Source organism: Quercus lobata, chromosome 9 (genome assembly GCF_001633185.2).
Source record: "Quercus lobata isolate SW786 chromosome 9, ValleyOak3.0 Primary Assembly, whole genome shotgun sequence".
Classification (NCBI taxonomy): domain Eukaryota; kingdom Viridiplantae; phylum Streptophyta; class Magnoliopsida; order Fagales; family Fagaceae; genus Quercus; species Quercus lobata.
This window is the reverse complement of record NC_044912.1, coordinates 18,014,949-18,026,359: the sequence shown is the minus strand read 5'-3', so window position 1 is coordinate 18,026,359 and position 11,411 is coordinate 18,014,949. Positions and strand designations below refer to the sequence as shown.

General features: G+C 36.0%; 1 protein-coding gene across 5 annotated transcripts; it reads left to right on the top strand.

Annotated features, from left to right (window-relative positions):
• Nucleotides 1-424: 424 nt before the first annotated feature.
• LOC115959507 (serine/threonine-protein kinase CTR1) lies at nucleotides 425-10,989 on the top strand. Of its 5 annotated transcripts, XM_031077929.1 has the most exons (16): nucleotides 427-1,931; nucleotides 2,737-3,035; nucleotides 3,396-3,540; nucleotides 5,341-5,456; nucleotides 5,947-6,155; nucleotides 6,915-7,049; nucleotides 7,182-7,382; nucleotides 7,503-7,543; nucleotides 8,063-8,131; nucleotides 8,912-9,012; nucleotides 9,107-9,191; nucleotides 9,274-9,372; nucleotides 9,466-9,534; nucleotides 9,999-10,130; nucleotides 10,287-10,381; nucleotides 10,799-10,989. In XM_031077929.1, exons 1-16 carry the CDS (start codon nucleotides 1,119-1,121, stop codon nucleotides 10,893-10,895), a joined length of 2,706 nt encoding a protein of 901 aa, XP_030933789.1. In that variant the 5' UTR covers nucleotides 427-1,118; the 3' UTR covers nucleotides 10,896-10,989. The 5 variants fall into 5 exon arrangements, with proteins under 5 accessions (XP_030933790.1, XP_030933791.1, XP_030933792.1 ...); XM_031077928.1 differs by having other exon boundaries at nucleotides 6,915-7,382; XM_031077930.1 differs by lacking the exons at nucleotides 10,287-10,381; nucleotides 10,799-10,989 and adding an exon at nucleotides 9,744-9,822 and having other exon boundaries at nucleotides 425-1,931; nucleotides 6,915-7,382; nucleotides 9,942-10,092.
• The last annotated feature ends 422 nt before the right edge of the window (nucleotides 10,990-11,411 follow it).

Sequence of the window (11,411 nt, the reverse complement as noted above, 5' to 3'; positions counted from 1 at the left end):
AAGGATATAGTGCGGCTACTGTTCATGAACAGCCACATTATTTGACTTTTCCACATTTTCAGCATATCAGTGGATCCGTGAACAATGCACAGGACTCACAAATCTCACTTTTCAGCAACTTTTTCATTAAAAATGGGTCTCACTGTACTATTCACATATTTAAAAATTATTTTACTACAGTGTTTTCAGTTTTCAATTTCAACAAAAATAATCTCAATTCAAACTCATCCAAAGATTAAGATATATATATATATATATATATTTTTTTTTTTTTGAGAACAAAGATTAAGATACTTATATAGTGCAATCAATTAAATTTTTTATTTTTATCAATGTCATATCATATCATATCCAACGACTGAGATCTGTCCTATCCAACTACAAAAACTTTCCCACACCCACTCATATACTTCCAACTGCCCCAAATCCCAATTTGTAATGAAATCCAAAACCCTTTGCAAAATTTCCTACTCTTTCTCTGTGGGCTATCCTACTCCCTTTGGTGCAAGACCTCTCTTCTTACGTGTCACAACCACCTTCATCCTACACTTGTACTCTCTATACAAAAAGCTCTGCATTCACTATCCTCTTCGCTCTTCTCCCTTCTATATATATTAACATTTTTCCCACCCTTTTGTGCTTAAAATATCAGCCAAAACCAAAACAAAACAAAAACAAAGTCTCACAAAACCCATTTCCAGTCTCTCTCACATTTCTATACCACCGCCCTTTCTACCTAACAGGAATCCTTCATTTTTATCCTCTTTTTTTTTTTTAATGTTATTACTTCCTTCCTGATAAGCTTTTTCTGTTTGGCTTGGCGGTTTTCCAATTCCGATTTAGCCCAAAAAAACAAAAAAAAAAATTTTGATTCTCTTTCTTGCTTTACGGCAAAGCTAGTTGTGTAAAAAGATTTCGTTGTACGGCGCAGCTTGCAAATGCGCTTTCTCTCTAAAACCGGTCATTTTTGTGAAAATAGATTCTCGGGAATTTGTATTCACTCAGCGTCCGATTTTCCGTTTCCATGGATATGTGCAGGTTGAGAGAGAGAGAGTCAACGAATTAGCGAGCGAGCGCGTGAGCGAGTGATCCTGTGAGACCCGTGAAGAGAAATCAAAATGCCTCACAGAACCACTTACTTTTTCCCGAGGCAATTTCCAGACCGTGGACTTGAGCCAGCCTCATCGTCACCCAAACAAGTCTTAGATCACGAAAAGCAAAAAATCATCAACAACTCATTCAGCACCACCATCACCGCAAGCAAAAGCAGCAAAAGCGCTTTCGTCGTCGAAAGTGACAGAAACGATGATTTCACGAGCGACGATGTGGACACCTTTCTTTCTCATCAAACCAAGAGCAAGAAAAAGCAACAGTTCGCTGCTTTTTGCGACTGGTTAGTTGAGAAGAAGACCGAGCTTCGATCCAATCTTCACGTGAATAATAACAACAACAACAACAATAAGTCTTCGTTTTCATGTGACGAAGATCAAGATCGCAATGATCGCGAGCTTTTGCTATCACCACAACCACAACCAGAGCAGGAGCAGCAGCAGCCACGTGGCATTGAGAGGAGCTTGGAGCTGTTGGATCGGCAAGTTTCGCTGCCGAGGCTTTCGAGTACCGATGAGAGCAGTTACGCTGGGAGCTTGTTCTCTGGAACGACGACGTTTGATGGGAACTTGTCGTCGAGCGCGAGCGGTGTTAAGGACTCGACGAAGGAAGAAGAGGAGGAGGTGGTGGTGGTGGTGGTGGAGGATACTAAGGAGGAGAGTTTGGCTCAGAGAGCGAAGCAAAGTTACTACTTACAGGTTTCGTTGGCTAAGAGACTCGGTGCTCAGGCTGGTCTTGCTTGTCAAATGCCTGCGGTTGTGGATGAGAGTAGCACTGGACCTCAAGTTTCAGATGCTGAAACTGTTTCCTATCGTCTCTGGGTATATATATACACATTTCCTCTATCTCATGCTATATGTCTCACATGCCTATCATTGTTTTTTTTTTTGTTTAGAACCATTACAACGTAGGTTTTTTTTTTTTTATAGTTTTTAACTTATCGTGTCGCTCTATAATAATTTTTATTATCGTTACTTCAAATATATCAGTTGTTTTTTTTTGGTGTAACCGGATTTAAACCTAATCTTTTGATAGTCTTTGAACTTATGGTGTCTGCTTTATAGTTATTTTTATCATCGTTGTTTCAAGATATCAATTGTTTTTTTTGGTGTAAGTGGAATTTAAACCTAATCTTTTGATAGACGCCTAACCTGATCAACCCAACCTGATTCATCAATTTTGGTTTTCATATCATAAAATTTTCACGTGGTATATATATATATTTTTTTAACACACACATATATATATATATACACACACATACACACACACTCTAGTCTTTATGTCTAGCGTGCATATTATTATCATTGTTGTTGGTGTTCATATTACTGAATATAATTTTAGATTTTTAATGTTTAATTTAAATTTTAAACCATAAGATAGATCCATTTTGAGGCAGAGATGATTATTTTCCGAACTTGGGTCGCCTCCTTTTGATCTTGAGTATATAGTACTACTATACATATCTACTACTTCGTTGCAGGTAAGAAGCCATGGTGTGTCCAAAGTATAATTGCATTTCTTCATTAACTAGCCCTACCATTTATTGGAATGTTTTTATTATGCATGTATAGCCGATCTAAATGTCGTTTTAAGTTAATATGAATTGCTTGGGTCATTTTACAGGTTAGTGGTTGCTTGTCTTACACTGATAAGATATCAGATGGTTTCTATAACATATTGGGAATGAATCCATATGTGTGGCTGATGTGCAATGATGTGGAGGAAGGTAGTCAGTTGCCACCATTGATGTCGCTTAAGGAAGTTGATCACAATGAGACATCCATGGAGGTGGTTCTTGTTGATAGACGCGGGGACTCTCGGCTTAAAGAACTTGAAGATAAGGCACAAGAACTGTATTGTGCTTCAGAGGATACCTTTATGTTGGTGAAGAAGCTAGGCAAACTTGTTGCTATTTACATGGGGTAGGTTTTCAATGTTTTCTACTTTTCTTTGCTGGTAACTTGAACAATGAACATTTTAGGCCAAATTACAATTTTGGTTTTGATACATTTGTCATGGTTTCAATTTGGTCCCTATACATTTAATTATCGTCAATTTTGTCATTCAACTATTAAAATCAAGTCAACTTCTTAGGATAAAAGTGATTTGAAATTGAAGGGAAAAATTAACACAAATAATAGTTGAGGGACTAAGTTGACACCATTAAATGTACGGGGACACAATTGAAATTACCCTCGTTGTTAGAGGAGCAACATTATAGTTTTCCCCCGTTTAATTTGCTTTTGTGATTTCAGTGTTTGAAATTTGTCAATTTTTTGAAGGGGCACTTTTCCAGTGGAGAATGGAGATCTCCACTTGCGCTGGAAATTGGTCAGCAAGAGATTGAGGAATTTTCGGAAATGCGTTGTGCTCCCTATTGGCAGTCTATCTATGGGACTTTGCAGGCATCGTGCAATTCTTTTCAAGGTGATGGAATGCACTGTGTGGTTGGGTTTATCAACAGTGTCAATTCTGCCTTAGTTTTTAAAATCACAAGTACTCATTATAAGTTCTGAAAAATAACTAACATGCTAAGTATAATTCATTCATTATTATAATTTGTTATTTTAATTTGGTATTTAGAAGAAGTTTCCAGTTGGCAAGGGTTTAAGGTTTAAAGTTTACCATGCTTAATCATCAGTATGTAGATAAACTGTCCTAACTGGGATCATTGAGATATTCTGTACATGTGTAGTGAGACGGATTGTGTCTGTGTGCCAAGTAATTTCTGGAGTGATATTACAGGCTGCATGCTCATGGTGAAATGGAGTAGTGCATTAGGGCATTCACATTGTTTTATTTTTGTTTTAGATGGGTACTGTATGATAAAAAAAATGATAAGTCAACCATGTATAAATATGTTCTGTATCAATGAGGAGTTGGAGATTTATGTGCTATAACCATTGAGAGTATTCTTGAAGAAACCGCTAGAAGTGTAGTTTATAATTTAGTCAAGAAACATGGGCCAGCATCCATCTGAATGGAACCAGTTATGGTTTTGGACAGCTGTGAATCTACTATGTTGTGTTATCAGAAAGCGGGTGCCAGTTAACTCCTTTGTCTCTAATGCCTATAATGTTTCATTTAATGTTAAACCACATGTATTAATTGTGGAATATGTTATTCAGGGTTTTTTGGGGTCACATTTGTTTCGAACTTATTCATTCAGGATGACAAATTAAGCATTTCTCTCTTTTTTTTTTTTTTTAGTATGCAAACACTCTAGCACCTTCATTTTTAAATGAAGGATAGAGAACATTTGCAAATTGTATATCATTATTGGTTAAAAAACTGATTATTTTATTGGAAGTTCATATCTGTGTTGTAATATTATGGTAAATAGGGGACAGAAGTACAATATTGCTTTAGAACTGCAAGATGTTTTTAAGCATGTATGACTGTCTGAACAGGGTGCATTGGTATCACATGAGAATGCAACTGAAATAGAAGCAACAGGTGACACCCACAATTATTAAGCAGTCCATTAGGAGTTTCTATCCCCTGATCATTCTGTGAGGTATTTGTAGTCTTCCACGGTGAACTGACAAAATTTGTGTGAAAATATGATATTTTTGAGGTGTTTATGAGGTGCTCAGGCCTATCCCTTTCCATACTTTGTTAGGCTGCTTCAAATGTTTTGAAAATTTAAGCTTAGCTTTGGATAACAACTTTTTTATAAAGCCTTTTTCCTTTTTTAAAGCTAAAAATATTGTTAATGGCTGAATCATATACTTTTTTTGAAATCATAAAAGATAACCAGCAAATCAATGAGTGTGGCATATGCACCAAAGGCACTATCAGTCTATCACAATGCTTACTTATTCTTATTTTTATAACTTAAACCATTTTGCATAAGCATAATATATGACCAAAATGTATTCTGAAGTACTATACAACTATTATAATCTTTAGGCAATGAATTATTTTTTGAGTTAAGCACACAGAACAATTTTTGCTCCATGTCTCTCTCTCAGTTTGTGTGGGGGTAAGTGTTTAACGTGGGCCTGATCATTCTTCAAGTGCAGATAACAAGGAGATGGTATTCAATTGACTCTCTGTGTGTGTGGTTTCTTTTTCTTTATTATTATTATTATTTTTTTTGGGGGGGGTACTTATAATGGCCTGATTATCCTTCCAAGTGCAGATCTAATTTAGATGACTATTAATTACTAGAGGCATGCATCCGCAGGTTTGGTTACTGAACAAGTGATATATTTTCCTATACAGAAGTTGGCAGATTACATAGGTTTGCCATGTCGGATTGCTCGGGGCTGCAAGTACTGTGTGGCTGATCATCGCTCTTCTTGTCTTGTCAAAATTGAGGACAATAAGCAGTCCTTAAGGTTTGATATGTTACCTGTTCTTCTGGGCCTCATTCCTTGCTAATAAAAATTAAAGGTTTCTTAGAATCCAAAAAAGCTACAAGAAGATTAAGCAAGTTGATTTCTTCGAAAAACATGTCAATTGGAAATTTAATTATTTCCTTGAGCCATGTCATTTTATTTGTCTGTGACATTAACCTCTGTAGTAGCCATTCTCCTCCATGTAGGGTGTTTATGTTTTCATTAATGTAATTATTGACACTGGATGGTTGCAGATAAATTATTAGGTTGTATCATGTTTGAACATATATGGATATACCAACTTGCAATTTGTTATGTAGCATTATATTTGATCATATTAAGTTTAATCATGTTTGGACTACATCAAATGCTTGATTATGTGTTTATTTTGTGTATGGTAGGAGTCGATGTAGTGTTCAACTATTCTTGTTTGAAGCATTTCCCTAAATATTTAATGCTTTGTTGTTTAACCATTTATATTTCTAAACAGGGAATATGTAGTTGATCTAGTTGGGGAACCAGGAAATGTTCATGGTCCAGATTCCTCAATCAATGGAGGATTGCTTTCTTCAGTGCCTTCACCATTACAAATTTCTCATCTAAAAGAATTCCAGCAACCTCAGGTGGACAGTGCATCATATTGTCAAATTCTAAACTCAGAGGAGCAGACGTGTGCTCCTAAAAATCCTTTATTTTTAGGTATCTTACATTTTGCATATCTCAAAAGTGTGTGTGTGTGTTTTTTTTTTCCTTTATACATCAAGATTCAAAAGACATATGATTGAATTGTGTTGGGGGCATCAATGTAACGATATTGATACCTTGAGATGTTTGTGTCCAGAAAGCTCCGACCAAAATGAAAAGGGGAAAGATTTAGATAACTCAATTTGGAATGCATCAAATGCTGTAGACAGATGTTTCTCTAATAAAAAAAAAAAAATGTTGCAACTAAAGTGAGCACACATACATCATGCAAAACCATGTGCTTGTACCTTGAACTATCTTCCTCATCAGTAAAACTTTTAAGCTAAAACTTTCTGTTCTTATTCATCGTAAAAAATCTAGATTTGATGTTGTGCCTATTGTTAATTACTCTAATTATAACATTGGAGGTTTTACCTTCCAAAAGAGGTGCAGTTGATCTTGGTTTTCAGCGATTTATTTATTTTTTTAGTGCTATCTCCTAGAAAACTCTAGCTTTCTTTTGATTGGACTAATGTAGTAGATGCTTTAGCCTTTTCAGCACTTTTTTCTAAGTTTGGTATAAATGATTGTATTGAAAGTTAGCAACATTGTGAAAGCATTGCTTGTAAGATCTTTCTGCTACTTGGATACAAGGCAGTCAATGTAGTCTGATTTAAGTCATTTTAATCAACGTAATGTCAAATGTCAGTGTTATTCCAAAAATATAGCAATGCTGAATTTTATCTACAGAGACTAAGGATCAATTCCTCGCAGGTTGCGGGGAAGAATGTACACAAATAATGGAATCTTCTCTGGCACCTTTCGAGGAATCATCTCTGACACCTTTTAAGTTGGAAGGGAATGCTGAGAATTTCATACTTAACCGGCCAACTTTGCAATCTTCCCAGGGCAGTATTTCTGAATCTCTGGATTCTGCTCCTGAGCAAATCTTACATGAATTTTCTAGGCTTAGTGTTGGTGAAGACAAAGTTATGATCAAGCAAACTAACACAGAACAGATATTTGTACCTGGAAGTCCAGTTATAAAAAACAGTGTCAAGCAACCAAAAGGCAGCTTATTGAGTGAGTCAGATCTGAAGGATGTTGATAGAAGACTTGTTAAACAAGGGAAATTTCCTTCTGTAACCAACCAAAAGTACTTGAATCTTGAACCGTCTCTTGCAATGGACTGGCTAGAGATATCATGGGATGAATTACATATCAAAGAGCGTGTTGGTGCTGGTATTTCCTATGCTTTTTCCTAACTGGAATTTTCTCTTTTCGTTTTTCAAGTATTTCAAAAATTACTTTTCTTCGTGTAGGCAATTCTTGAAGTATTGTTCTCTATGTTACTTCTTGCAGGCTCCTTTGGAACCGTGCATCGTGCTGAATGGCATGGATCGGTTAGTATTCCTGTACCATCTGATTTGGAAATCAATATATATATATATATATATATATTCTTTGTTGAGGATGAATTAAAGTTTGATTCTGGAATTTAACTGTGCTGCATTGGCAATCCTTTTATGTTGATTGATATCATAAATACATATCGTTTGAGCTCTTGTTTAATTTTACTACATTGTATACATGGACACGTACATGAGTGTTGTTTAGTAGAATGACCTTTTATCGCTTTTGTTGGACTGTCTGTAAGTATTTTTCAATTTATGGTATTTCTTAGGGACAGATTGTCAAAACCAAGGAAAAGTTAGATGGTCAAAGGTCATTTTCATTTTCTACATAGTTAATTACTTCCCCTTGAAAGTGAAAATATCTACCTTTTAATTTCATTAGCTTAAATAGGCATATGTAACATATGCCCATTACACCAAATACCCTCTGCTCCCTCTCCCTTTTTTTTTGCTAAAATGTAATGCTATTTTGCCTGTAGTAAGTAATATATCGCCCTTATAATGCAGGATGTAGCAGTCAAAGTTCTTACTATGCAGGATTTCGATGATGATGACTTGAAGGAGTTTCTAAGAGAGGTATGTGCATGATAACTGAAGAGTAAAGAGACACTACTATCGACCTACACACTCATAATTGTTACTGTCACTATTGTGCATTGTGTTGCCTCAGTTGCCTTTGTTCCCCTTCACAATCCCAGTAGATGCATGCATTTTTCCTTATACCCTTTTTTTTTCTTCTTTTGTTTTTCCCCTATATTGGGTGATAAGTTTGTATTAGTCCAGCTTTGATGGTGCATTTTTTGGGGATTTTTTATTGTTGGGGTGGGGGGGGGGGGTTGTGTTCTACCTTCCTATAAATATTAAATTGAAGAAGGATTCTCAAACTGTTTGCATCTGGATGTTCTTCTGATCATTTGGTGTCTTTACATTGATATTTTGACATCAAATCATTATTTTTCCTTAAGTGAAGAATAATAGCTTTGTAGTGAACTAGTGATACATGATCCAGACATACAATCATGTACCTTTGACATCTTTAAGAATCCTACAATTTTCATTTAGTTGCCCTATTATGTTCAAGATATCATAGTTGTTGAAAGTATCTACCTCAAGTAAGTTTTCATCAATGTATACTGGCTACTATATGCTGTAAGAATATTATACTTTGGTATGCTTAGACACACTGTGTAGTATATATAGATTATACAATGTTATATTATGTTCTTTGGGCATGTTCTCATGAGTATACAATTTGTAAATTGAGCAGATAACCAAAAAATAAATATATAAAGAAAACGTGATTACCAATTTGATTCTTAATGGCATAGCTTAATTTGAGATTCAAATTGCTTTCAGGTTGCAATAATGAAACGTGTAAGGCATCCGAATGTAGTTCTCTTCATGGGTGCAGTTACAAAGCGTCCACATCTATCAATAGTGACGGAATATCTGCCCAGGTAATCATTCAAGCTCCCTCCCCCTCTTCACTGTTTTCCTTTAGAAGCAAGTGGCATATTTAACCTTTGACAATCTGTGGTCTTTGTGGAACAGAGGTAGTTTATTCCGCCTCATACACAAGCCAGCTTCTGGTGAAATGATGGATAATAGGAAGAAATTACGCATGGCATTGGATGTGGTTTGTACTAAATATATTCTCCCATTTTAGCTACTAATAGTGCTTTATGTTAGCAAAAATTTATACGCTATAATGGATGCAGGCCAAGGGGATCAATTATCTTCATTGTCTTAATCCTCCTGTCGTGCACTGGGATCTTAAATCTCCAAATTTATTGGTCGATAAAAATTGGACAGTAAAGGTATAACAAATGGATGCAATTTTCCTTTTGGGAAAGACAGGATGTCCTACTGTCTTGTTAACTGACTAAATGAATCTTTCATTTTATGCTCAGGTAGCCGATTTTGGTTTGTCCAGATTCAAAGCAAACACTTTCATATCATCGAAGTCTGTTGCTGGAACAGTAAGTCTCTGACTCCATCAGTTGCAACATTAACTGGTATTTCATAGAATTTAGATGGTGTTTGAAATCTCTTATGTACTGGTTGTAAACACTCCCAGCCTGTTCTCATGAGCTCCTTACTTTTGAAGAGTGTCTCTTCCCAAATCAGTGTCATTATAGTAGAAGCAATTTTTGGGGACAGATTTTTGTCTCATTAAATGGAATATCAGGTTGCAAAGTTGGGCACAGATATTTTATTCACCCCATAAAGGTTTTCCCTGTAAGAATCAGCTACCTCATTCACTATGGGTAACCTTCCCTCTTACTGGGTTTAACTTTTCCTTCTTGTCATTTATGAATGTTCTCAATCATCAATTATAAGCTCAGTTTCAATTTAAAGTCAGAATAATTGCATCAATATTTTGCAGGTTGAAGTTTATCGCAGTGCGTCACTCAACATGTAACACTCTTGCTTTTATTTTCAGCCTGAGTGGATGGCTCCAGAGTTCCTTCGTGGAGAACCATCAAACGAGAAGTCTGATGTTTACAGTTTTGGAGTGATCCTGTGGGAGCTAGTAACCATGCAACAGCCCTGGAATGGTCTTAGCCCTGCACAGGTAATTGATGAAGATTAAGATCTAATATATTTTACTTTTATATATTTGCTTCTTCATTTTGACCCTTTTATATCTTCAGCATCAGTTTTTCTTTTTTGCGTTTATCAATATGAACATAACACCTGCTGCACATTGAACTTGGTTGACATGATCCAGGTAGTTGGAGCTGTTGCTTTCCAAAATAGAAGACTCACTATCCCACAGAATGTCTCCCCAGTCTTGGCATCCCTTATGGAATCTTGCTGGGCCGAGTAAGTGTACCCAAACCCCCTAGTTCATTTGAAGTGTTTTACTTTAAAAAAAATAAAATAAATGGAGCTGTCTTGTTCTATTAGGATACTGCATTTGAATTTTAGTTTTCTAGGGTGCAAATAAGAACATCACAGCATGGCGTCATGCAGAATAATGTTGAATATACACACATCACCTGAGTGTGGTTTAAGTACCATATCAAGTAAGAAGTCACATAAGTGAATTATTTAAGTATAACATAAGTTGGCTCAAATTCATATACTTAAGTTTTTGGGTTAATTAACATGTTAGATCGAGGCCTCACTCGGAGAACGTTTTGTTTTTCATGCTTGTGGACCAATCTTTTGGAGGTTTACACGCTTGATTCAATCTACAATTTTATTGGAATTCTAATGGTTGCTTATTTTGCTTGGCAGCGATCCCGCTCAACGCCCATCTTTTCCTAGTATAGTAGACTCTCTAAAGAAGTTGCTGAAGTCACCTGGGCAGTTAATACAGATGGGTGGAAAATAACATAGGAGTACTCAATGCAAGGCCACTCCATAATATATATGAAAATATGGAAGATTCTCCAATTCGCTGAGGTGATTTGGCGAAGTTAAATAACCAAGTCACTGTGACTGACTCAACCCTTTTGGCAATTGGCAACTATAAATATGTTGCTTGTCTAACCCACTGGAAAAGGCCATTATTACCCTCCAAGCTGAAGCCATACGTAAGATACAGAGAGAAGGTTCCTTCTGTATTTATATGGATTTTTTTTTTTTTTTTTTCCCTAAGTGGGGGCTGCCTTTATCTTATAAGTTCTTTATCATTCGAAATCCGATATATTTTAAAGGCGAAACTACACAATTGGTCCCTGAAGTTTACCCTATGTGCACAATTAGTCCCTCAAGTTTAAAGCGAGCACAATTAGTCCCTTAAGTTTTAAATCTGAGTTGTATTGGTCCTTTCACTAACTTCTGTTAACGGTGTTACTTACGTGGCTAACTTCACAATGACTTGGCATTTTTTTTAATGATGTGGCAT